Source organism: Micromesistius poutassou (genome assembly GCF_964030765.1).
Source record: "Micromesistius poutassou genome assembly, chromosome: 23".
Lineage (NCBI taxonomy): Eukaryota > Metazoa > Chordata > Actinopteri > Gadiformes > Gadidae > Micromesistius > Micromesistius poutassou.
The window spans coordinates 2763604-2791584 of NC_140293.1; the positions used below are offsets into that span (position 1 = coordinate 2763604).

The 27981-nt window shown below is 50.8% G+C and overlaps 1 protein-coding gene across 1 annotated transcript; it reads right to left on the reverse strand.

Moving 5' to 3' along the window:
- Positions 1-1746: 1746 nt before the first annotated feature.
- Positions 1747-22213, reverse strand: mllt3 (MLLT3 super elongation complex subunit; the record flags this gene model as incomplete). The annotated part of the gene is made up of 12 exons (XM_084487483.1): positions 1747-2157; positions 2636-2707; positions 3670-3738; positions 4254-4353; positions 5552-5729; positions 6436-6489; positions 6918-6987; positions 13200-13901; positions 17488-17526; positions 17788-17931; positions 21100-21182; positions 22159-22213. 12 exons carry the CDS (start codon positions 22211-22213, stop codon positions 2026-2028), a joined length of 1698 nt encoding a protein of 565 aa, XP_084343609.1. The 3' UTR covers positions 1747-2025.
- Positions 22214-27981: the final 5768 nt, after the last annotated feature.

Here is a 27981-nt window from a genome sequence, read left to right on the forward strand (position 1 = left end):
CAAGGCCGGGAAAAGGTTTTGTTTAAAAACTGTCGCGTCTCCGGATAACCGCAATCTTTGACGCACAACAAAGTGTATCTCTCTCATTGAACCGTCAAATTGTCTGTCCTCGCTGGTACCAACTTACATTCATCTATTGAGACGACTTGAGAATCATAACAAAATGTATGCTGAGAACATCTCACAGAACATTTATTGTACGTCCTTACAATACAAAAGATCACTAGCGACGGAAAAATGAAAAAAAAGGACTTTCCTTTGTAAAGATCCACCTGTATTTTATTCTTCAGGCGAAACGTACGAAGCAGTCAAGTGAAGCCAGTTCTGTAGATAAATGCCCTTTTGGTGGAATGAATGCACTCAAAATTTAACAATGTGGAAAAAAGACTAAATGTGCTTTATCGACCCAACGGCCAGAGACACTTACAACTTCCCTGGGTTGTATTGGGATTCACTTGCCAAGAAAAACACAAACACAAACACACACACACACACACACACACACACACACACACACACACACACACACACACACACACACACGTTTTTGCAGTCTTGTAGTGCACTATGCGTAAACACTTCTCAGCTCGTGCTATTTTGAAGTTGATCTTCAGCATCACAGCATTTTGTCAAGCATCAAATTCACCTCGTACGATGTATTCTGTTTCAGAGCAGAACGGAAAAAGCCCTTTATTCTCCCCGTGACGACTGAGGCTCTCCCTGCAGAACTCCCCGGATTGAACAGAACACAGGTGTAGGAAAGGCAGAATGCAAATGAATTTATTAGGACATTTGACTGCCAATGGAGTTGGTGCGGACGTCCATGCGCTCATCAGTCATACGGATTCAAAGAAAATGCCGGTGGTGAAGTGCTAACACAAGTCTCACTGCGTTTTTTTTTTACTCTTCTTTTAAACACACACACACACACACACACACACACACACACACACACACACACACACACACACACACACACACACACACACACACACACACACACACACACACACACACACACACACACACACACACACACACACACACACGTTTTTGCAGTCTTGTAGTGCACTAATGCGTAAACACTTCTCAGCTCGTGCTATTTTGAAGTTGATCTTCAGCATCACAGCATTTTGTCAAGCATCAAATTCACCTCGTACGATGTATTCTGTTTCAGAGCAGAACGGAAAAAGCCCTTTATTCTCCCCGTGACGACTGAGGCTCTCCCTGCAGAACTCCCCGGATTGAACAGAACACAGGTGTAGGAAAGGCAGAATGCAAATGAATTTATTAGGACATTTGACTGCCAATGGAGTTGGTGCGGACGTCCATGCGCTCATCAGTCATACGGATTCAAAGAAAATGCCGGTGGTGAAGTGCTAACACAAGTCTCACTGCGTTTTTTTTTTTACTCTTCTTTTAAACACACACACACACACACACACACACACACACACACACACACACACACACACACACACACACACACACACACACACACACACACACACACACACACACACACACACACACCCTGCAAATCAAATTCAATAAATAAGACTTACAGCGTCATAAGGCAGTGTTGACCATGCATTTATCACAATGCGCACCCCTCCACCCCCCCAGGGGGAAAAAAAAAAGAATGATACAAACATGGTAACAATATGCAACATTCACTAAGAGCAACACAGGCCCCGCCTCCCCCTCCAAAACAATAGAGAACAAATCTTTTTTTTTTTTTTTTTTCAATTTGCAAGGCATTCTGGGTGATCTCCTGGTCGACAGGGCAGCGGGGGGCTCTCTGGTCTGTGTGCGGGTCAGACCTTTCCCCATCTTGAGGGGGGGGGGGGGGGTCCCCAACCCATTAATGCCACACAGAGAGCAACCCCGACCCAGTGGTGGGATTAAGAGGGGTGGATCTGGGGGGGGGGGGGGGGGGGGGGGCGGGGTTACACTGCAAGTTAAAGTTCAAGTTTATTCATAAAGTTGAGAAGGAGGAGAAGGGGGGGTTGGGGTGGTGGGGCTTCAGGACAGACCGGAGGCGTCCAGGTAGCTCTGGAGCTTCCGCACGGTGCTCCTGTCCAGTGAGCAGAGGTCAAAGTCAAAAGTAGTGTTGGTGATGTGAAAGTGGCCCGTCTCCTCGATGAGATTCACGATCTGGAGGCCAGGGGGAGGGAGAGAGAGGGAGGGAGAGCAAGAGGGAGGGAGTGAGCGAGGGAGAGAGAGAGGGAGGAAACGAGCAAGGGAGAGGGAGGTTTGAAGATCGAGAGAGGGAGAGGGAGAAGGAGGGGGAGGGAGCGAGCGAGAGAGAGAGGTTTGGAGATAGAGGGAGGGAGATAATGAGTCAACAGAAGGGATTACAGGTTGGGTTTTTGCTTCTGCACATTTTTTGGTCCCAACAAGTCCTAACATTAAAAACATTAAACCTACTTACTGGGGAAAAGGAGAAGACCCCAGGTACTAATCTATACAACAGATATTGATTGCTAATTTGAGAAAGTAAATTGAACGTAAACACTGAAGTAAAACAAAGCAAAGAATACAACGTTGCCGTCGGATATACATTGTTCATCTTTAGTCCCGGTGGATTTTTGCACGAATAGCCCTCTATGAATAAAGCTGGACTGGCGCTCACCTGCTGCAGTATGTGGCCCTCTCGCAGCGTCATCAGTCTCCTGTGCAGATCCACCAGCTCGTCCAGATACGTCTGGGGGGAGGGGACACCAGTCAACCACCAGGGTTCAAAGCCCAGAGGCACGCGCATCACCTCAGTTCACGTGCAACCGCGCCAAGGAAAAGCCAACGGGAATCGGAGCACTCTAACTTTGGACGGGAATATTCTAAAACATCAATCCGTTGTTTGTCCCGACAAAAGGCTGCGCTGGGCGGAGCAGGAGTTGCAGTGCAGAAGCCTGCTGTCGAGTCTGTTCCACCAGATGGGGTGCAGCAGGTAATATGGGGGACGGTACATTCTGTTCCGTCTGCTCAGGTGGAACAGGCACTACAGAGAGCAACCTGCAGTCGAGTCTGGTCTAACCGGCGAGGCGGGGCTACAGTGTTCCAGTGACACGCCGAAGGCAAACACGACTATGTGGCTATTATTCCTACGTGTATAATAAGCGGCACGACGTTCCCAAGTGTGACAGTCTGTATTGTTTGTGTGTTGACGGGACGCGACGACGTTGACTGATTGGAAACGTCTCGACAAGAGGAACAAAAGGAGACGACGTGCGTCAAAATCCCCCCACTCGTGTCAAACCGGTGATTCAAGCGGTTGGATCGCAGCCCACTTCCTTTGATCCGGTGAACGCAGTGCCTGGTGTACTGCCACCCGCTCATTCATCAGAACAAATGACAACGTGCGACCGTTCCTCGACGTGTCTTCTGGCTAATGTATCTCTCTTTGATAATCTGCCACCACACAAACCCTAGTCCACCTGTGTTTGCCGTCGGGTGGCAAAGTCCAGCAGTCAGGAGCTCCACCACACACACACAGTATTTTAGATTCTCTTCTGAGGACCAGAGCAGCATGTCAAATGTCCTGCATAGCCAGGCGTCTAATCCCCATTAGAGCCTGATTCCCCTGTCTAACGCATTTCTTTCGTTTCAGACCTCGAGAAGAGGCTTCCGAAGGCCGATTGCGTGTCCAATAACAAAACACACACGTACCTTGTCACACTCTAGGCCCTTGCTCTTGTCCTGCTTGCTGTGCCGGCTGGGGCTGGTCACCTCCAGGATCTGGCAGAGAATCATTTGGGAGAACCACTGTGAGAGTCAGCCACTGGGAGCGGCTGTACGGCGGCAACGGGAGGAACGTACGGCCAGGGGGGGGGACTGTGAGCCGCTGAGTGACACGTCGATACGGCGGTCCCACCGTGCGTCGTCAGCACACACACACAGCCCCGGGCCGTCATAAAGTCTGAACTTGATAAGGCTCGGGGGGGGAACGCACACTAGCAGAGAAGCGGCTAAAAAGGGTCTAAAATCTTTATGTTTTGGAAGTTGAACGTGTAGGAACTGAAGCTTGATGCATCGTCGTTATTGGTCTGAGTTCCTGCCAACAATACTTAATGACTTTATATTATTATTTATGAATTATTTATAAGCTGAAAACACTCCAATGCATTTTTTTATGCGTTTTGTATCACATCCAAGTCAGAATAAACCTTCCATGATAGGTTGAGTAATTCAATACTTTATACTGTTTAGTCTCAAAACACACTAACACACATCAAACATCGTGGGAAGCTTACCTGGCTATTAGTGTTTTTCATAAAGGGCGGGGCCTCGCCGTGGGAGGCGGGCAAGGGGGAGGAGCTATTTTCACTCTCGCTGCCGTCACTCAAGCTGACCCTGCGCAGACAGAGGAACGTCAACATCACCACGTTAAATCACATGTACTCAAACCTGTTGATGAACATGTTGAGGTAACACAATGGCGATTATTCATATATTTAAAAATGCATTGTCTCTAGAGCCGTTTGTCCATTCTGGGCTACTGTAGCAACATGGCGAGCTCTGTGAAGGAGGACCCGCCCCCTACATAGATATAAAGGGCTCATTCTAAGGGAACGAAAGCACAAGGATTCTGGATTATAACCCAAATAAAAACCTACTTCAACACACGTGATTATTATATTCCATCGCTGCGAAGTCCGTTCCCCTAGGCGCCACTAAGTTGTGCCTACTGCATGTTTAAAATGACGACGATCATAATTTCCCATGTAGTTAAAGGAACATTGTAAAACATTACGTTAAAGGTGACATATCATACCACCAGGTGTGAGTGTGATTAGCCGTTACAAGCCGCTTTGAAAACCTCTTCTGACATCACAAGTGGACATGTCCACCTAGATGTGTGACGGACAGATGAGCAACGTCTGCTACAGTCCACTGGGTAGGCTGGTAGACTGACCTATCCAGTGCACATCTAGGTGGACACGCCCATTTTCAAAAGAGGCAGATTTTCATAACGCCTTGTAACGGCTAATCACACTCACACCTGGTGGGTGATCTTTAACAAACCATCACCTTTAACAAACCATATAATAAGGCTTTCGCAATAACAGGGTTTCACAGAGTGAGTGGAGACTTGATAAAGTATTCCCGCCTATGAATGGTCTCCTGAACAATAACAAAAGGGACACGGAGGCCTTGAAGGGCCCGGGGGGGGGGTCTGTGTTCTGTCCGTCTGAGGCCTGACGCCGACGGACCGAACCGCTACCTGCCTCGTCCGTCGGCAACCGGCGCTCGTGCAGTTGCCATGGAGACAACATTTCCATGGCTCTTGTGAACCGGCGCCGTCAATCATGCATTTATGCTCGCGAGTGTATGATTAGGAAAGGCACATTTGCATAAATCACTGCCGTTAAACAAACACACTTATGACACCCACCCCCCCCCTCACCAAATACACACATCTAAAAAGGCTAATGTGCCATTTTTGCCAGCCTTCACTGAGCCCCCTTCCGTCCAGAGCACACACACTGTTAACAAACGCACAGGAAAGGCATCGCCATGGAAACGCCTCCTCCCCTCTTTGTTTACGAACCTGTGCACGGACCTGCGCTGGAGGTGCGGCGTGTGCGTGTGCGTCTGCACGTGCGCGTGCGCCTGCGCGTGCAGCTCGTAGTCGGAGTCGCCGTCGCGCTCGTCGGCGCCGTCCTCAGACTCGTCCTCGTCCTCAGAGCTCAGGTCGGGGATGACCGACGGCTGCATGGAGCCCAGCACTGTGTGTGCGTGTGTGTGTGTGTGTGTGTGTCAGATTGAGTGGGTGAGTGAGTGAGTGAGTGAGTGAGTGTGGGCGTGTGACAGATTGAGTGGGTGGGTGAGTGAGTGTGTGAGTGTGTAAGAGTGAGTGAGTAAGAGTGTGAGTGAGTGTCAGAGTGAGAGTGAGAGTGAGTGTCAGAGTGAGTGAGAGTGAGTGTCAGAGTGAGTGAGAGTGAGTGTCAGAGTGAGTGAGAGTGAGTGAGAGTCAGAGTGAGTGAGTGTGATGAAGAAAGCGGGCGGAGAGAGGGGGGGGGGGGAAGAGGGAAGTCACAGAGTGAGTCAAAAGATGGAACAACCTTTCAACCCAAAAGTGTGCAGACGGCGGTGAAGCCTCCTGGGCGTGGAAGTGATGCATCAGCTTAATCCTGAAGGCTCCTCACTCCTGCTCCCCCCCCCACCCCCCCTTTAGCCATCCTGTGAGCCCGCGTCTCTCTGGGAGCCCTGATCACGGCTCTAGATGTGTGAAGGGGCCGCAAAATGTGTTTGCAACAGTAGGGTCCCGTTTTCAGGAGACCCCCACAACCGATAGAAAATTGACATTTAGATAAAAAGGCCATCCTGAACCGAGATGAGTTTGGGGTGAGGGGTGTGTGTGTGCAAACAAAAAGCATCATGGTCAACCACCACAGCCAATGAAGGGCCAGCGATCCTCAGTGGGCGGGTTACCTGTGTGATTGGCACCCGGCAGAGCCACCCTCTTTCTGACGATCAAGTCTACCACTGTGGGAACACACACACACACACACAGTAAGTCCATGTTCATTCATAATGGAGACGTTCATCACAGTTAGAACAAGAATCTCATGTGACGGATTTAAATGTTTATTACGATTTTTGGGTTCTAAATAACCCCCGATCGAGATGATCCTTATTATATGTAGTACATTTAAGAAACTAATCAACCCTCAGAAATTAAAAAAAAAGTATCTCTTACATGATTCTTCTTCGGAAAAAAAGCCAAGCACAGTAAATCTCGAGTTACAACTATTTATCCGACTTACCCCTAACCTCCCGTTGGAGCCCCTCCCTCCATGCCAACCCAGCACCCCTGTGACCACACCCCACCATCCATGCACTCCCTAGGTGTGTGTGTGAGAGTGAGTGAGTGAGTGAGTGAGTGAGTGAGTGAGTGAGTGAGTGAGTGATACCTTGAGGCTTGTGGCGCGTGTGACTGAATCCTGAGCTGGAACTGGAGCTTGCTGGACTGGGCTGTTCTGACTGGGTGTGTGGGGGGGGGGGGGGGGGGAAGAGATGAGAAGTGAGTGGAACAAATGTTAGAAGAGAGTATTTTTCAGTTTCTGAACAGTTCAGTGTGGCCTTTGTGAAGTCGGATTGTAACAGCTTTTGTATTTCTTGGCCCTTTTTTTTTAACACAACTTGCAAGTACTCCACTAAGCAGCCATGATGGACAAGGTTTGTGGATCATTTCACGTGACGTGTACATAGCTGTACACAGCACGCTTCGTGACCAACGTCCATTGTAACCGGAAAAACAAACCAAACACGGTTTTGTATCGTCCTGTGAGCTCCAAGGCGTATTCCAGTTCCAACACCTCATGGCTTTGATGGAAAAACCACCAGTTTGCCTCGCTTATTCTGCACTTTGACCCCCAGCAGGAACAGTCATCCAGTGACATCCCGACTGTATCGTCGCTCCATGACCTTGCTCCTCCTGACCTCTGCGACCTTCTGACCCCTTATGCTCCATCCCGCTCCCGCAGATCATGTGACCACAATCTCCTCTCTGTCCCCCTGCACCAGACCTTCCACCCTGGGTGTCAGCCGGTCTTTCAGCGCCAAGGCCCCCAAACTCTGGAACTCCCTTCTTCAATTCCTCGGTGGCTGTCCCTCCTTCCCTCTCTTTAAAGCTCATCTCGAGACCTTTCTGTGTCAAGAACACTCCTCCTCTTCCACCACTGCATAGACCCTCTGTATACATTATTCATTTTTATTTGCGTTGCTGAACTTCTTGTTGCGCTGTCTTGCTCCGTCTGTGCTCATGAATCTGTAAAGCGACCTTGAGTGGGAGCAAGGCGCTATATAAAATAAACATTTTTTTTATCCTTCCACTAGGAGCTGCACGGTGACAGCGTCCCACCGCTATCTATACTCCACACGTCCCCACACCCTGTAGATCTTACACAGCGGATGTCACACACACACACACACACACACACACACACACACACACACACAGTCACCCAAAACGTGTCGCCAACTCCCAGTGAGTGCCAACTGCCAAACTTTAGAAATTCTGCACAGCGCTGCTTTAAAAGATAAAAGCCAAGAGGCCAGGTGTTTGGGGGGGGCCGGTGAAGCTGTCGTTAACATTTGGCAGACACTTTCATCCAAAGCGGCAATTCACTCAAAAGGGACGGTGTAGTTCTCTCCATTTGGCCCGCGTCTTGAACGATGACTCGAGTCATTGAAGAAGGTCAAGTGTCTGAAGAAAGTAGAAGTCTGTGATTGATGTCAATTCAACGTCTCTGCGGAACGGGACCTTTTCCAAAGTGGCAAACGACATGGAATTTCAGATTCTTTTCCGCCGCTGCTGAATCAGCGGCAGTTATGTGACGCTGTCCTCCCCTCGATATATCTTATATTAATTATAATAAAAGTAGCGCTGCCCTTTTCAAACCTTACAAACCTCATGGCTAACCTCCGCTATGACAACACGCCAGAACAACAGCTATGGACCGTGTCCTTCAATCAACTCCCCGCCATTTCCTTCATGGCATCAAAACCTTAAAAAGCGGGTTTAATATTCCTCATTAAAGCGCACTAGCTAGCCGTTAGCGGCCGTCGGTTGCTACGACGACGCAGGTCGCTAACCGCACACCACCGCGTTCCGAGGCCAGAGAGGAGAAAACGCACGATGAATCGTGTGCGGATTCTACAAGGGCCCCTAAATGACCTCCACGCTCAGAGGGTGTGACAGACAGTCGGGGTGACCCCGTCACCTGGGGCCAAGACGGCCCGACAATGGGATCCAGGAGCCGCGGCGGGGGGCCCTTGGCAGAGACCCCTGGGTTTGTGGGCGTGGAGAACATAGTGTGTGTGTATGTATGTTACAAACGTGACACACACACAACACCCCTGTGTTGTGTGGAGGAGGAAAGTAGGCATGATTGGGATGGGGGTGAGAGGGGATGGGGGTGAGAGGGGGTGGGGGTGAGAGGGGATGGGGGTGGGGGGGTGAGGGTGAGAGGGGGTGAGGGTGAGGGGGTGGGGGGGGGGGAGCAGCCCAACTGTCAGACCGGCCCGCCAGCGCCCAGCGGGCCGGTTCAGAGAGGCAGCCAGAGATTACCGCGTCCCCAATGGGATCGCCGCTCGAGTCCGTCCCGCTTGTCTTCTCCTATAACCCCCCCCCCCCTCCCTACCCCACCCCCCCTCCTGAGAGAGAGAGAGAGAGAGAGAGAGAGAGAGAGACAGAAGAGACAGTGGTGGTGACTGGACACAGAGAGAGAGACAGTGTGAGAGAGACAGTGAGAGAGAGAGAGAGACAGTGAGAGAGAGAGAGACAGAGAGAGACAGAGAGAGAGAGACAGAGAAGAGAGACAGTGAGAGAGAGAGAGAGACAGAGAGACAGAGAGAGACAGCGAGAGAGACAGTGGTGGTGACTGAACACACACAGAGAGAGACAGCGAGAGAGAGAGAGATAAACTATGTTAAAAGGTAGGGCAGGGCGAGAGGCGGAGCGGCCCCCGGGAACAAAAGAGCAACAAGAGGCGACTTCAATGGCCGTCACCTCCAGCGGCCTAACAACACCCAGCTGGTCTATTGGTTTACGGGACGCCTCTCCTTCAGAGCCTCGTAAACCGCCCCCCCCAGCCGCTGCGTTCCTGGGACGGTTTTGTTCCTGGCCCACCCCCCCCCCCCCCCCCCCTCCCTCCTCCTTGCCCCCCCCCCCCCCCCCCACCACCCCCCCAAACCCAAAACAGTGCCTCCCCATGGGAGATGATGAACAAGCCTTTTATTGGTGGTCTGCCCCCACGCTAATCCAACCCCCCCCCCCCCCACACCCCCTCACTCTGAACCGCTCGGAAAGATAAATGTCAGAATTCTGCCACAACTGAGGGGTTTTGGGCTGGCTCGGATTCGGCGGTGGGGGGGGGTGGGGGGGGGGGCAAACGGAGTGGGTTTAGGGGGAATTAGGGAGGCCTTTCAGTGTGACACCGCGGGTCCGCCGGGGCAGGGGCCGAGCCTTTCAGACGGAGCCCGTGGCTGCAAACACTATAAATTGTGGCACTGTGCTGGGAATGTACTGGGGGCCCTGTTTCTTCCGAAGCTGTTAAGCGGGCCCTAACACACACACACACACACACGAGCAAGAGAGAGCAACAGAGGCACCCGTGGACTGGTTCATCATGTCGCTAGAAGACACGCATCCCTGAAGGAACCCGGGAATCGGACCAGCGACCCCCCTTTGGCGTTGCCTTGCCCCCCCGGGGAAACACTGACCGGGTCCCCTGGTATGAACCTGGTGTCTGATCTGGGCCCCTGACGCTGACGGATGGGGGGGGGGGGGGGGCGTACATCAGACTACAGTTCAAGGACCAAAAACTGGAAGCAAACCGGCAGCTTAAACCTGAAAGCCCAACAGTGTGAGTTGACCGCGGCCGGTGGCGGTGGAGTGGTGATCACAGCCCACGGGGGTCTGGTCACAGAAGCAGCGGCCGCGGCGTCCTACCCCCCACACCCACCCCCCCCACCAGCGCATGCTCATGCCATGCTTCCTCCTTTGTGCTCCTGCCACATCCTGCCGGCCACGCCGCCGGGGATCCAAACAGAGGGTCGCCCACGTGGGCTGTGTGGCGGGAGAGAGGGGCAGCGCACCGGCCCTCGGGCCCACCGTGCTCGCTGGCCTCTGGAGTCTGTGCGCCTGTGTGTGTGTCCTGGTCTGTGCGTCTGTGTGTGCGCGTGTGTGTGTGTGTGTGTGTGTGTACGTCCAGGTCCGCGCGTGCGTGCGTGCGTGCGTGCGTGCGTGCGTGTGTGTGTGTGCACGCGCGTGCGTGCGTGCGTGTCCTTGTGTGTGTGTGTGTCCGTGTGCGTCCACGTGTGTGTGTCCTTGTGCGTGTGTATGTGTCCTTGTGTGTGTGTGTCTGTGTGTGTCCACGTGTGTGTGTGTGTGTGCGCGTGTCCTTGTGCGTGTGTGTGTGTGTGTGTGTGTCTGGAGAGAGAGGAGGAGGAGGAGGTGTGGAGGGAGGGGGGTGGTAGTGTTGAAACACCTGGCATTTGTCTTCATTCACAATCCCGATTCCTTCTCACCCCCCCCCGCCCCACCCCCCCTCAGAAAAAGGACCCGGTTTACAATCTCCCCCCCTCCCCTCTTTTTTTTTTTTACAACTCCCCCAGTGGGAAAGAATGCAGGAAGACATAGCCATGGCCCACAGCCCTCTCTCTCTCTCTCTGTCGAGGAAAACCACAGAGCCAGAGCTGGAGTACAACAGCTACGCTACAAGACCCCCGTCACACCGGAGCCCACGCTGCCCAGGGATTAGAGGAGCCGAGGACTTACTTTGTCCCCCGTTAATAATGGTTTATCCCAAAGATATTTCGGTTTTTGATAGATTTATAGCAGGCCTGCACATCTTTGGTGTCATGTCACGTCATGGTGTAATGAGTCCATCATACTCAAAGCGTCTTTTGGCAACTCGCCAGTGTTTACGCCACAGCCACAGTATAACAAGACAATTTAACGATTGAAGATTTATATGTTTTTGGGGGGTGGGATTGAAGCCGGAGCGTTAACTCCTCAACCCTGTCGATTTCATACCCCGACAACAGAAAAGTTGTACTATAATCTCTGACGGACATGAACTGTGTTTCAAATATTTTGCCACATGCAACATGGGGGAGAAAGCGTATTTGGTTACGATACGAACGCACGAGATATGATAAGAGACAGTGACTGATGAGCACAGACGCAGCCCACCGTAGCTGTGTCTGACACGCATGGCTGTCATGCACCTTGGTTTGTTTTGATCTACGACAAGAAGGAGAAGGTCTTGCAATTTCAGTATGTGGAATTTTTGGTGGACTTTGGCTGAATGTACGATTCAACGGATTGTCACAAATACGAGTCGCACCGTGGCCATTTTCTAACAATATCACAACTTCCACGTCCAGGACTCACAACACCTCAACAAAAGACACAGACCTATTTGGCCAGAGCCTGCAACTACTCCTCCTGAAGGAAACGTAGGCAATTGTCTCAAAGGTCAGCCGAATCGCACATTTACACCGACCTAGGGAAATGTCCCGAGGCTGTCATGCAAAGAAATACTTTAATGGGGTTGTCAAAAAATAAAACATGAAGGCTCCTCTAAAATGAACGCCGGTGCACATCCAGAGAGGCAGAGGGCACCCTGCGTTTCGTCCTACAAACAAGGCAAAAGATTAAAGAGCGCGCCCCATGCCGTTCGTTGCCTCCTCTCCCTGTTCTTCCAAGGTGTTGTAAAACCATAAATCTGCCCCTGTCTGCCATTACTCTTTGAAACAGCCTCCTTTTTTTATGGGAGAGGCTCTTTGACAAATGTTTGAGGACCCGAAAAAACAGAGTGAAAAAGCCTGTCATTTCACAATGGGGGCATGGTGATGGGGGCCGTCGGATTTCTGGGACCTAACCCCCCCCACCCCTTTGAAAACACACCCCGGCAGTAAAAAAAAAAAAAAAAACACCCAACACGCTCAAAACAACCACCGACCACTAACTCCAAACTCATTTGGAGTTAGATTTCAGCCCGAAAGCCTGACAAAAACATAAATATACAAACTTACATCTGAATAAGCGTTACTGGTCTGATCGACACCGGACACCCAACTCTGCATAAAAAAAAAAAAAAGCCAGCAGCCAGATTGAATGCTTCCCTAAAGAGTGTCATATTGCCCATTTCCTTTAGGGCCACCCAGACCAAATCAGATAAACAGCCCCTTAGGGTTTATGGCAGCGCTGTCCTTCTGCTAAAGCGCTCCCCCCTCACACCCTCCAGCTCAACACTCACACGGAGGAGCACTCCTCTCCCACTCCTCCTCTCCCACTCCTCCTCTCCCACTCTCCCACCCCTCCTCTCCCACTCCTCCTCTCCCACTCCTCCTCTCCCACTCCTCCTCTCCCACTCCTCCTCTCCCACTCTCCCACTCCTCACCACCGGGCCGTGTTGAATCACATCACAAATGTTGGGCCGGCTCCACATGGAGTGAAAAACATCCACCGGTTAGATCTTAAAACCTCCAGAACCTTTTTATCACTCGCAGTGTTTACTCCTCTTCCAAAAACAAACCCAGTTCACATCAACCCCCCCCCCCCGCCCCTATCTCCATTTGGCAGCCATCCTTCCGGCTGTGTTCTGTCGGTTATCCAAAACCGATTCCTAATCCACCGTGAAAAAAAAACAAACAACCAAAACAAAAAAAAACCGGTGACTCACATCCGACTTCACCGCGTCCTCCTCGTCCGAATCCACCGGCTCCTTGAATGACGGCAACGAGTACGCCCTGCGGGGGTCCCCCTTATCGCCGGGGGGCTCCGCCCTCCGGGGCTCCCCCTTATCGCCGGGGGGCTCCGCCCTGGGCTTGCCCGCCCGGGCCCTGTCCTTGGGCGGCCGCTTGTCGGCGGCGTGCTGCTGCTGGCCGTCCGACGCGAAGCCCTGCTTGCCCGCCAGGTCTCTCCGCTTTTTGGTCACGTGATGATGATGATGATGATGGTCCTCGCCGTTGTGGGGGTGGGCTGGCGGCGCCGCCGGCAGTGGCGGCGGCGGGGGCCGCTTGCCGAGGCACGGCCCCTCGCTCCGCCGCTCCTTGGAGGAGAGCGACTTGGGCTCCTTGAAGCCGATCTTGGGGTTACTGTCTCGAAGTGGCTGGTTCTCTTTGGGTTTCCTGGAAGGTTCTTTGGGGGCGTGGCCGGGCGCCCAGCCGGAGTCTCTGTGTAAGGCACTTTTGGGCTCCTTCAAGTCTTTCGACGGCCTCTCCTTGTGGTCCATGGAGGCCTTGTGGAGTTTGAAGAAGCTGCTGTTGTTGCTGCTGTTGGTGGTGGTGGTGGTGGTGGTGGGGTTGGTGGCGGGGGTGTTGTTGCTGGTGGTGGAGGTGGTGGAGGCAGTGAGGAGTGCAGTGCCACTTCCTTTGGAGCCGTCCTGTGGATCAAACAGAGAAACGCATCAACAGAGCGCTCAATGGGAGCCCACGTATGCCCTTATGTTGAGACGGTGATCCTATAAAAAGGTGTCCTTCTAGATCAACAATTCTCACAATTTTATTGTTATACATTATATATATATATATTTTCTTTTTCATCACACAATCTCGGGAGGGGGGGGGGGTACCAAGGCTGATGTGATGTGTGTGGAAGATCATGTTGTGGAAAGTACAATCATTCATTCATTCATTCATAGCACACACACACACACACACACACACACACACACACACACACACACACACACACACACACACACACACCATCACTGCAACTTCCACCTATTATTTTGAAAAAACGGAAGATTGAACCCATTGTAAAATATTGATTCAGCCGACAAAGTGAAAACAGACAAAGCACCACAGTCTCATGTACGCCCTTAAGGGACAATCCCAACAGTGAACCGCGTCAAAGCTCGGCGCCTCCATTTCACCACCTGTCGATCAGTGAGCACACGTTCACCTTCCACTTCCCCATTGGGGACGCAAGAGATGTTTACCAATTGCCGTCATTCACACCACACCGTGCCACCAGGACAGGCCTAGTTGACCACCACAGAGGTTCACCTAGGACTCGACAAAAAAGGGGTTCGGACATCCCTAGCCATGTGCTGTGATCCAACGGCCACACACACACACACACACACTCAACCTTGAGCCCCCCCCCCCATCAACACAGGCCAGACGGGGCGAGAGAGAGAGGAAATGCTTCCGTCATGTCCACTGGGGACCGGCGGTGGTTAGGGTTAGCTGTGGTGGTCATGGTGGATGGGTGGGGAGGGGGGGGTGGTAGGTCATGGTTTTAACCGCCTCTAGTCAATATTTCACCGTTGCAATAAAACCATTAAGTCAGTCTAGACGCTGGGGTTGCTGTTACGACCCCCCCCCCCCCCCCCTCTCCCCGGACCCCAACCACCTTGAAAACCTCTCATTTGGTCTGGCAGCTCATTACACTGAAGACCGCGATGTGAGGCCGGGGGGGGGGGGGGGGGGGGGGGGCCCTCCGCCCCCGCCAAGGGCCCGGGGTTGCAACAACCACCTCGTTCACCTCTGCGGCCCCTGCAGCGACTTCTCAGCCTTCCCTGTTGGGGGGCCCCGCGCACCATAAAACAGAGCTTTATCTGCGGGGAGGTTTTATGGCTTCGGGGGAGGGGGGGGGGGCGGGGGGGGGGAAGAGACACAACGTGTCAATACGGCCATCATTCAGCCCATCATGAAAGATGTGGTTTTTTTCCCCTCTCGTCTGAGGAAAGAAGGAAGTCTGTAGAGCGTCGAGGGGATTCACAGAGAAAAAAGGCCTCTGGAAACAGGAGGTTTGGAGAGGACGCCGTGCGATGGATTTACTGGCCGCTCGCTATTGAACGAGGAGATGAACAAACAACGATTTTTTTTTTTAGGAAGAAGCCACGACACGAGTTCCTTTCACTTATCACGATAGAAAACGTCATTTCGGCGTGGATTGAGCCGTTTGGTGTGTTGCTAACTAAGGGGGACTTCAAATGTAAGTCTTGACGTCACACTCAGTCAACCCACAGTCTATACAAGGGAAAGTCTCCAAGAAACCCGACCCGTTGAAGGAAAGGAATGAAATAAACTAAATAACAAGAAGAAAGTCTTCCTCACTTCCTTAATATAATTCAAGAAAGAAGAAAAAAAAAAAAAAAATCAACCTGTAATTCAAACTTTATGTACAATTCTGAGCTGGCAGAGTGACCGCTGGAACACTACTCGTGTGCGACCGCCGAGCCTGGCTCACGGATGAAAGTCATTTATAAATGATCAAGCAAATGTGTGACTAGGTCATTAGACATTAGAAGACAATTGCGCCGGAGGGCTGCGTGTGTGTGTCCGGCTGTGCGTGCGTGCGTGTGTGTGTGTGTGAGCGCACGAGTTTGTGTGACCCCCGTGCTCCGATGGTAATTCATCACACGCAGTCTGTTTAGATTTGTAACCATTCCCATGTGCAGCGGGCCTCCGCAGAGCCGGCTGCTTAAAATGGCACCGTTTAAAAAAAACGGGGGGGACGGGGGGGACGTCGAATAACAAATAATGGGACCGACATGTTGCATTCATTAACGTGTGCGTGATTCAGTCCCCTCCACATGCGATACCTCCCCGGATGTACGCGCCGAATAAAAAAAACGGATTCATTCGTCGAAAGAAAAAGTCGCAAGTCTTCATACCGTACGCACTTCTGTGCGGCTTTTCGGACACCCCCCCAGAACCCAGAAGATGGGGGTTCTCCCCGGAGGTGAGCGATTGCACGAGGCCACGAACCTCGCACGCCAAAAACAGCAATGTTGTTTTTGGTTTTTTGGAGGGCTGTGTATACAACTTTTATCGCTGCCATGACCCCCACGACAGGTGAAAGGAAAACACGGGAGCGGCCGGCGTGAATCACTGGGCCACTTGTGTGTTGGGGTCCGGGGCCCCGCCGACGGACCGCGGCCCCCGGGGCAAAGTGGAGCCCCTTCTGTACACTCTTGGGGGGGTGGGGGGGGGGGCGGGGTCGACACACACATCCGGGGAAACCACTCGGAAAACCGGGCGACTATCTAACCCATCTGGGCACGGGGGGGGAGGGGGGGGGGGCTTGGGGAAAAGCTCAGCACAGAGCAGGGCGTATATAAAAGGGGGAGATGGGAGATGCATGCTGGGACCGCGCAGGGGGGGTAGTGGGGGGAGGAAGGCTTTTCAACCACCGACCTTTGACCCGTGGAAGTTCTTGCTCTTCTTGGCGTCCGACAGGCCGGACGTGAGGGTGCTGGTGGGAAGCGTGGGCAGCTTCATGTGCTGGCCAAACAGAGAGGTAGCCCCCTCCTGCATCACCATCACCTGGGGGGGGGGGGGGGGGCCGCGGGTTAGAGGAACAGAAGCGGACAGGGTGGACCCCCCCCCCCCCTCCGTGACGGGGGCGCGCGGGGGGGGGGGGGGTGGGGGGCGGTTGTCAAAGCGCTCCACTATGGAGGTTTTGAGGACATATGGCCCAGGCGCTTTTAACGCCTGGTTTTTTTTAGTGCCTCCGTCGCCGGGGGGTGCTCAGAAACAAGCCATAAAAGAGCCGTGTTCCGCGGCTCGGACTCATTCTCAGGTGCGTTAGGCTGCGGTGGTGGTTTGTGGTCGGGGGCGAGGCTGGAGGGGTTCTTGTGTCACGCCGCCGCGGCCCAGTCTCAAACGTCACAAATAAGACAAAAATAAATATCCCCCCGAAAAAATAAGATACACATCTGACCTGACATTTCTAAGCACTTTTTTACAGACGCGACGAGTCTTCGACAACTTTTAAAACAAAGGCACACTGAGACGCAGAGTTCCCCCGAGCGCACACACACACACACACATACACACACAAAAGATCTGAGATCATGCTGATGACGTCAGGGCCATGGATTCAGTGTTGACTTATTTTCAATTGATACGATTTTCAGTAAAACAAACTAACAGTTATATCGGGGCCAACATGAAATATTACTGACTACCCCCCCCCCACCCCAACTCCCAACGACGGCATGAAGGAGATCTTACTTTGGAGTCTTCCGAACTTCGTTTATGAGGATCCCTTTGCTGTCATCAACAGGGAGAGAAAATGTCAGCCAACAACAACAACAACCGAACGTCTCCACGCTATCGCACAAATGATTTATATTATCGCTCAACTCCAAGAATCTTTGGTGAATGAACCAAAAATATTTTAGCATGAATGCTTAAGAGAAAAATAACCATAGTCTTAAAGTGAGTTAACATGGAGAAGTAATTATTATAAGTATAATAAAACAGGTTAGCACTGTTAACCCCTCCCCCTCCTCATCCCCCTGCCCCACCTACCCCTCCGGCCTTGAGCAGCTTCTTGCGGAACTCCTCCGTGGGGTTGTTGAAGGTGAGCTTCTCGCAGCGCAGGTGATTGACAGGTGGGTGTCCCTCCAGGTGAAGGAACAGGTCGTAGTCGAAGCGCACTTTCTTCGGTTCTTCCTGGGGGAAACACGCAGACACAGGCCCATATTCGGGCGAGGAGATCAGCGCCAATCAAAATATAGTCTGCTCCGTGTTCAAAATCAGCCATCGCTTCGTCTCTCGTTTGCATAAAATAACAACGCAGTCAATAACACTTCATCAAAGCGAGTGTGAGAAGCCGGAATACACAACCACATTTTTCACAGCATTGCCGACGGCATTTCGCATCAACACTAGACAAAGTTCAGATGAGGCGATAAACAAATCAGAAACCAAAAAGAGCAGAAGCACATTTTCACGGTCACTTACCAATTTATTTACCCTTTTTTTTTAACCCTTTTTTTGGTATTTTTTTTGTATACAAACCCCACGTTTGTATACATATTTATTTTTTTTAATATCATTTTATTTCTGCTCTCCCATTTCACTCATATCTTTCCATCTGGGAGTACCTGCGACAGAAACGATCTGGCTCAGGACGACCAAAGCACTCTGAATCACACCCTGACCCTACGCTGAGAACCCCCCCAAAAAGCAGTCATTTCTAAACAGAGTTTCCCGTTCTTCGGACACGTGAGCCTAATGGCTCGCTGTTGAACTTGATGACACAAGGGAGTGATTTATTTTCCCCCGGCTCGCCGGCGTCTGCAGCCAGCACCTTGCCCAGGGCACCCCCTGACTGTCACCGTCTGTCATCCCCGCGGCGCGGCGTTCCCACGGGACAACGGCAACGTCAACGCGACAGGAACAGCTTCCTCCTTCCTGCCTGGAGGCCTGCAACTAACAGCCTATTTACTTTTTGTCCAGAATTGCCGCTACATTTACAGCGTCTTCTCTTCATAAGCATCACAAGGCACATCATAGCCATATTTCCGTTTTGCCTTTAACACATTTCTGATCTCAAAAAAACAAATGGAATTAAATATGACATTTAAACTTTCTGATTGGCCTTCACCGCCGGCGTGAACATGCAAACCACTCTTGTCCGTGACATTTGCGATGTTTAAATATCACACACTAGCACCCTGGTCCCTTTGTTGGGAAAAAAGGTCACTAAGAATAAAGCAATTGCACGCCATTAAGTGAAATCCCTTCTGCACTTATGCACCCTCCCCAACACCAAGCTGCCATTTAAAACCAGGACAAACCCGGTTGCAGTTGTGATTATCCGTCACTTCACGACGCTGCCAACTTTTAACAACATGTCCAAACCGCTCCTTTGCTGGCAGCAATCAGCCACCGTCTACACACCAGCCGTTGTGGGCCTCTGGGGCAAACGTGTCGAAGAAGAGGCTCATTTGTTAGAGACACCTGCACTAAGCTCAGTGGCTTCATCAAACCCCACCTATGGCCACACCCCAGGATACACACACACACACCGACCCACAGGGCACAAACACCCTGTCAATGAGACTGTGTACCCAAGGGTAATGGCAGAGGAGCGATGTTGACACACACACACACACACACACACACACACACACACACACACACACACACACACACACACACACACACACACACACACACACACACACACACACACACACACACACACACACACACACACACGTTGTTTGAGTGTGCAATCCCACCCTCCCACAAGCCGCCGAGACTGGGAGGGGGGGGGGGGGGGGGGGGGGGCGCAGACCGAAACCCAGCCCAAAAAGTGACACCGCTGGCAGGCCCCGCTGGCCTGTCTGAACCCCCCCCCCCGTCCCCAGCGTGGATCGTGCGGAGCATGAACCCGTGAACACCGACTCGAGCAACGGGCGGTGGGAGTCAACAAGTCGAAGTCACAGCGCTAAGTGCCCTTTGAATGGCCCACTAAATGGGTCAGGGGATCCAGTTTCAGCCGCGGCGCTCGGTGGCGCGCGGCCAGCCCCGTCATTCTGCTTTTGTTTGCTGCAGAACAAGTAAGCGCACAGTGCCTTTAAAAAGAGGGCTCGCCTCAATGTGGGCCAGCGGCGCACCCGCGGTCGTCACGGCTGTAGGAGGATTCATGGATTCATTTAAAAGAGGGCGGATGTGTGCAGGGGACAAAATCAGAGCCGACTGCGCATCACCACCGCTTAACACACACACACCGCAGCGTGACCACTGCTGTGGTGAAGCATGTACCATCCTTTACCACATCGTGACCACTGCTGTGGTGAAGCATGTACCATCCTTTACCACAGCGTGACCACTGCTGTGGTGAAGCATGTACCATCCTTTACGCCGCTTTCCTGAAGCTGTGTGAGGAAGCGGGGACACAAGGTGCAAGCGGTAGAAGAGCACGACAGCTACGGGGGGTCTTGACGACCAACGTCCCGCCCTGTAGGTCCCGGTGACCAATCGGAACGATTGAAATGACTTCTCGACTCCCAACGATAGCCGGGCACGTCCTCACGCGGGCCAGCGTCTCGGAGCTCAAGAGGACAGCGCTAAGAGAGGCTAACGAGACGGCTCACGCAATAATCACAACCGCGCACGTTCCCCAGGAACGCCGGCGGGAGGCCGGAAAACACGGGCGCCGCCGGCCCCTCCGCGGCTGACGCTCCCGATTGTCGTGCCTCGGAGAGACGCCTTCGCATCCGGCGCGTTCCGGCGCCCATCACCCTTTTGATGGGATTTCATGCTTGCCAGTTTCTCGCTGGAGACGCCGTGATTGACACCGGCGGTGGACGAGAGAGAGATTGCCAACGGAGCGAAAGAAGAAAAAAAGGCCCACCAAACCCCCCCCCCCCCCCCCCATCTGTCACATCAGCCTGTTGGCCTGCTCATCGCCGTCTCGCACTACAGGCGCCGTCGTAACGGAACCACGGGGGCGTTTGAGGGAACGGTTGAGAAACATTTACATTCAGGGGCATTTAGCAGACTCTTTTATCCAAAGCCACTTACAATATGTACATTTTGCCATAAGAAAGTGAAACGGTACCTCGCCGTCGGTACAGTAAGGAAGTTCACAGAACCAAGTGCAAAGCACTAACAATCGCTGGGTTTACCCATTCCCCGTACACGACAGACAGCTAGGACAAGATGCTACATAACCAAGTACTAGAACTAAACACGACGTACGATAAGTGCCTACATTAAGTGCCAGGATGAACAACATACAACCAGTGGGAGGAGGCGGGGACGGGGTTGCTATGCGACAAACAACTCGCCGGCCACATGTAGGGGGGGGGGGGGGGGGGAGCCTACCTTGTTCCTGAAGTACACCTCGATGGGCAGGATGAAGCCGGCGTATCCCGATTCCTCCACTTTGTACGGCGGGTCCTTGCACACTGGAGAAAGGGAGACGCAGAGTGTCCGATCAGGAAGTGAAATAAGGGATTAAAAACGCAAATGTAGTCGAAATGACACAGAAAATGGGGAAGAAAATAGACTAGGCCTGCGTTTGCCTTATGCATCGAGTTGGCCGTCATATTTTAATTGTATTTCATTATCCGCACCGTTGATTAGGAAGTGATGTCCGTGTCATATGAGCCGTTTTTAATAATAATAATCATATGAAAAAAGGACAATACTATTGGTCATCATCATACATATAAGACACTCTGAAGATACTGATGTGATACCATTGTTAAAGAAGATATAGAATAAGCATATATAATGTAAGCATATAGAAACGGGTTTTGCCTCATTCTCCTGTCTGAGATGCTATTGAAGCACTAAAATACTAAACTCAAACTCCTTTCTAAAATGGCCATGTCGTCTTTGACTGAAAACAACACCAGATGGGCTGTCACCTGTTCTGGTGCTAAAACGTCTTAGCCTGCCAATCACAAACCACTGATCACGCCAGTCGCCCAAATATTCAGATTCACCTCAAACCTTCACAATCACATTCCTGCTGCATGAAAACAAATAACACATATTTTATTCGACAAATTCTGCCAAATCCATTGGTTATTCTGGCATCCAGGCACCGAAGCACCGTACGAAACAAAAGCAGGCACGTCTGGTGGCTAATCTACGGTTACAACTAGTCACCTTCGCCTCCCCATCAGGCCTTTGGAGACAAAACAACCCGCAGCGAAGGTCAGGTGACTCAATCCCCCTCCACTCCCTCTTCCTCCGAGTCAGCCTCCCCCCTCCCAAAGGACTCTGCGTGGAGCGCCACCAATTAGCTGCTGTGTATTTTCTCCAGAGCACCAGTGAGCTAAGCGGCTGTAACTCAGATGCAGGTGACATCGGTCCACATGTTTCGTTTCCTCATCGGTGGACAAAAGAAGAGGAATGGGCCCCCCGCAATCTCACAGTCGCCTTTGCCGTTTGCCGGTTTGACGACGAGCGTTGAAATGTCCTGCAACATCTTGGGAGTCTCCACTCACACAAACAAACACAAATAAATGAATGAATGAGCGTGAATAAGTAGCCCACACTCAAAAAGATCCTTTTGGCCATGTCATTGAAATTGAACATTTCTAAACTATACTAAAGTTGGGTGTAATAGACACGACCATGCACAGGGAAATGCGAAGGTGGTGGTTGCCGAGCAGAGGCCAGGAGAAGGGTTTTCAGTTCCCCATGTTGGTCCCGCAGACCAGAATAAAAACACGGGGTGTTTCATTACCGTCTGAACCTCAGCAGCAACCCTCTGATGTTAATTAGGTGTTTCAACTGCAATGCATGCCATTAACTATCCAGGGCAGATAACCCCCCCTACTAGGGGATTTCTCTTTAATTCTTCTTGGACGAATATGTTCCCTTTACAGATGCACTCGCAGTATTTCTATCTTTCAACGTCAAATTTATAATGTCAAATCGTTATCATATCGTTATTGTACAGTGAATAACAAACTCATCCAATGCCAATAAGTCCAGTTTTTCGCCTTCATGGACGATCACAAACCTGGCTTCAAAAGGAAAGTGTGGCCATACGCCAAATAAAGAGCTCATCTATACTGCGTATGTTCTACCAGGGCCAAGCTAAATGTCACAATTGGGAAAATAGGTTTGAAAAAAGGTTTTTAGGGGCAATAGCACGACGTATACGGCACGACTGTCTACCGAGCTCGTCACAAAGATAGTGAAGTAGAAAATGATGGCCGAAACACAATAACACGGTACATCAAGCGCCGGGCTTTGGTTAAGGGACTAACTAGAGGTGTTATATTAGGACAAACGCAGGAGGAACCCAATTTAGCAGCTAGGCAGGGTAGCTCAGGTGGAGTCCTTTGCCCTAATGAGGGGACTGGCTTATGAGGAGTGACTCTCCCAAGACTCTGCTTACAATATCCACCTGGGAGTGTGGAGGGGGTATTAGGAACAGGCTGTAAACTGGTACAATGAATCTCTCCTCCTCATTGTGGCTCCTTCTGTGCATTGTCCCGGAAAGATGAACGTATAAACTCCACAGTAGACGTAGACTAGAGAAAGTAGACGTAGATCTAGACGTAGATTAGAAAACCCAATCACTCTCCACTGAGAAACCCCAGTCTAATTCATGACGTGTGAAAATATAAAACCATTTTGTGATCGTTTAGATATATGATACAGCATACTAGACGTCATTAAAAAAAACGTTTTAGGATGTTTTTACGTTGGGCCGAGGAATAATTCAATATTTCCCAGTTTTTGAATGGTACTGTATTGTGGTGAAACAACTTACTGTGATAGCTGGTTTTACTGTCTAAACAAACTACGATGAGACGATGGTCGCAACATGATCCAACACGAGATATGCAACGTAAGCGAGTCAATTATTTCAAATTCGTTTTTTGAATTCATAAGCATGTCGTGATATTTATAGATCTCGTGTATAATCCCCTAGAATCACCGCCAGGACGCATCTTCCCGCATCGCCCCGGCCCTGCTTCCTTACTCCACGCTCCCGATAACAGACAGGCCCGACCATCGCCCACGTCACCACAGGTCTCTGACATAACATCACCCCTGCACCCCCAGCCTAGGGGGATGACTGACAGCTGGGTAGGGTCCGCACCACAGGGGGGGGGGGGTCCCCCTCACCGCTGAGGCCAAGCCACCCCAAAACCAATAAAGCTGTGCAAATATTATGGGTCATTATAAATTGTGCGACCGGGTCAGGTTCAATTGCAAAGAGGCTTTAAAAAAAAAGGACGCTATTCACGTCCGCCGTCCGCCCCCCCCCCCCCCCCCCCGCCCCCTTATGTAGGACACGGTGAAACAGATGAGCACCGCCACTCCGCAAACCTGGGGGTGCATTCAAGACCCATTCCAGCCATAAATCATGCGCCATTATGTAATTGCTCCGTCTTTGAAGCTTTTGTGTGCTTGCCGGGGCATCTCGCCGCTTTAAGTAAAGCGATTGTCTAAAATGAGGCGATTCAGTGTCGTGTCATTAAAGGGCCGCTGTGTTCCCCTGGTGGGGGTTGGCTATGGTTTCATAATGCGAAAAAGAAAACTAATGTATTCTAACCCCGACTGCTACCACTTCATTACAACACAGTGAAAACCAAGACGCAGATTAAAAAAAATTAAATGGGGATAAAAGGTGAAAAGAAGTATACATTTTAAAAATCGCAGCCGATACAAAAATCGCTGCCAATACAGAAACAAATAGATATATACGTCTGCGGGTTCTCCCCAGTCGGTGTGATGATGGCACTGTGCCACCGTGCTGCATCCCGGCACCGCTGTGTCACGTTCAAACACAGGGCGGTCGCGGCTCACGCGTTGTTTCAGGAGTGCTGAAGACGACCTACGAGAGTCACTGTTCTGCGGTTGGAATGTCATGCCCAACTGCCGGGACAGGGTGCTGCTCAATCATAGGATATGAGCGGGCGAAATGTCAGATCGCATTTTCCCGTTTAGCTCCATGTTGCGGTTGAAGATTTAGGTGTTCATCCTATTGACCTTATTAGGAGTCTTCATACCCCATTTGGCTCATGACAAGAGGAAATCAATCTCTCATTTTAGTTTTTTTGTTTTTTTTACTTTGACAGCTACTTTGACCGAAATTGTGAGAGTCATCAATCTTGCAGTGTGTGGTTAGTCATCGCACAACCCTTCACAAAAGTGGATCATGCGATATAATTCAAGCCACATAATCCACCCCCTACGATAGCCAGTTTGACTTGCTGATGCTGCCTTATATTCACTCCAAAAATAACCGGGCCTGCGATTCAGTTGGCAGATGAATGTCAAGTAGACAGGTAGAGGGCATTTGATTGCTTGCTTGCAAAAGGAGTTGCTTAAGAATCACCTATCGTGTCGAGTCAGCGTGTAGCGAGGGGATTTCTAACAGCACTAGCTCCCACACACAGAAACACACACGCAAAACGCTAATATTGACCGGCTCCAATGATTCTTTTCACTCAGGATTAGCAAACGTGGCAGCTCGGATAATCAAGGAAAGTACAGTTTTATGAGATGGCTAGAAATTTGAAAGAAAACTAGTGTTCATTTTCAAAAAAACGGTCTCATAGAATAATTTTTTTGTAGAATAATAGTTTTGCCATAGGATGTTTTACGGAAACGGCAAACCAAAAAGCAGAAAATGCTTTGCAAGTGATATCTTAAAGAAACAAACAACAAGTCAGCAAATGGTTGCTTCAGAGCCACACCGTTGCCAGTGGTTTGCATCCTGTGTCAAATGGGTTGGTCAACCTAAAACATAGAAATCAAGGAGGTCCGAGTGTGATACTTCTTCCCCCCCTCCCCCCCTAACTAGGAAACGTTCCAGCTTTGGTTTCAAGAGACAAATGCTTTTTACGGCAGTGGAGAGTCAAAGACCCGCTGACAGACAGGCCATATAAACCATGCGTCAATAAAACCACTTCCTCCATCTTCCTTTCATTGACAAAACCAGAGAGCCGACATTTACAGCTCGGTTCCTGCTTCTGGGGGCAATCAGTGCTACAGTCTGCCCACGTTTCTGCCTGAGCTTTTCCCCCCTTTCTCCTCCTGCATGGCTTTTAAAACCGCAGTCGGAGCAGCAGCAGCAGCAGGCCTGTGCACCGAAATCCTTTGGAGAGGGAAGGATTAAGAGGGAAGGGGCATACCTCTTTGACACATGCATGGTACTTTGTCACATACATAGAGACCAACTGTCCATGAAGGAACGGAAACACAAAAAAAACTTGAAATCTAATGACGTACAACACAGTTTATAAAAAGGGGTAAACAAAACAATCAAGAAAGAACAAGAAAGAAAAAAGATAATTTGATCACACACTCTATAAATGCAGTTTGAAACTGCATAGCCCATCACTTGAGACACAGTGCCATTAAGCACAGTCTGTCGAGCATTACTGTCTGGATTCCTGATCCTCAGAGACGCATCCTCAGAGAAAGCAAAACAAAGGCTTTTCAATTTCCACCTTTAGACCAAAAACCAACCCCTTTCTTGTTAAACCTACTGACTAGACAACATAACCTTTAATAGGGTCCTCTGAATAGGGAAAGCCTGGCTTACCTGAAAGGGAGATGTGAGGAGGGGGTGGAGCAGCAATAAGAATGGAAATCCTAGACAACCCAACACCAGGTAGGACATATCCATATCGGTGGCAACAGTGCTGCCACTTAATGTCTTAAGAAGAATGTGGGATTCTTCTTATCAAACCTTTCAGACCGGGCAAAGAAAGACAGGGGTTTTCATTCTCGTCTACAGCGATGCATGGATCCTTTAAGGTTGTGATTTGATCTTTGTCATACGTGGACCGTGGGCCTGGGCCATGTGCATTTAGGAAACACAATGTAGTCCGATAAAGAAAGGGGGACAGGAGCTCTGGGGGGCTTGGAGGGGGACCAGACTGTCATTATGTGACCCACGGCGCTTCTGTCTCATCATCCACTTTACCCATTGACGAAAATAAAAAAGCGACCGTAATACAACAATGTCATCTTCTCACGAAGACAGCCTCCGAACCGGGATCAACACGAGGTAGCCACTGGGAAATGGATAGGAGGGCGGGGGGGGGGGGGGAATATGAGCGTTTTTCCCCAAATTACCCACGTGGCAGCCTTCTCCACGGTGCGAGCGGAACCCTTTACAAGATGTACCCTGCAGTTCGTCGAGATGGCATCGCCGGGGTTTGGGCCGTCGTCATGGCAACGCAGCATTGAAAGTCTCCGAGCGGCGCGGCCATAATGAAGCACGGAGGTGATTCCACCGACATGCGGCGTCATTAATCTTAATGCGCGCCTCAGAGTGGCTTTCAAGTCCCGCCACAGAAAAAACACAGTGGAGGAAGAGACCACAGCAAAAGGCTGTGGTTTTCTGACGGATTAAATCACCCTGTTCTGACCATTTCTCATACCTTTACGGCCGTGGAAGGTGGAGGTGTCTCAAAGACGAACAATGAATAATTAATAGTTAATGAATCGTCGGTTTTGAGATGAGAACTATATAATGGGTTTTGTCCCAAAAAGCATCCAATTTGAACAGATCAATGCCGAACAATACAATATTTTAGCAGGGTAGGAAATGAGCCACAGCCCAGAGCAACATTCACCGTTGATTTACTGTTTCAGGGCTGCTTGCGGTCGGTGGGTTGGGGTGGGGGGGCTGGGGGGCAATTGGCCATGATGGTGACAATGTTCCATGGGCCACTTAGTTCAAAATGGCTCCCTCCACCTACCTGCACCCCTCCCACAATCTGGTTTCCAAGGCGACACGGAATGTAACCAAATCACACCTAGGTTGCCCGGGCTACACAAATGATGTTGTTGAGAGCTGCCAGAACTCAAACGCAGACACAGAGACCGAGAAAGAGACGGGCTATCCCTGGAGGCTGTGCGTTCTCTTGAGGAGCTACACTAGTCCCTATATTCTCCCTTCATAAGGAGGGCCAGTCAATGGTTGATAGAACTCCGACATGGCAAGGGAGGAAGAGGAGTGAGTTCAATGATCCTCCATCATCATCCTAAAAACAAAATGCACGCATGTCGTCTTTAAATGTACACAAGAGATGTATAAATATATATGCATGAACGCTCCCGAGAGCAAAAGTGAACAAAAAATCTCCTTTCAAGTGAGAGAGTCTAATTCTCGCCAGCTGCAAAGTTAAGGACTAAATTAAACAAATATGGCCTCAATGAAGAGAGGGAGGGAGGGGGGTGGAGAGAAACATCCTTGGTGCTGACCCTGGGACTTCC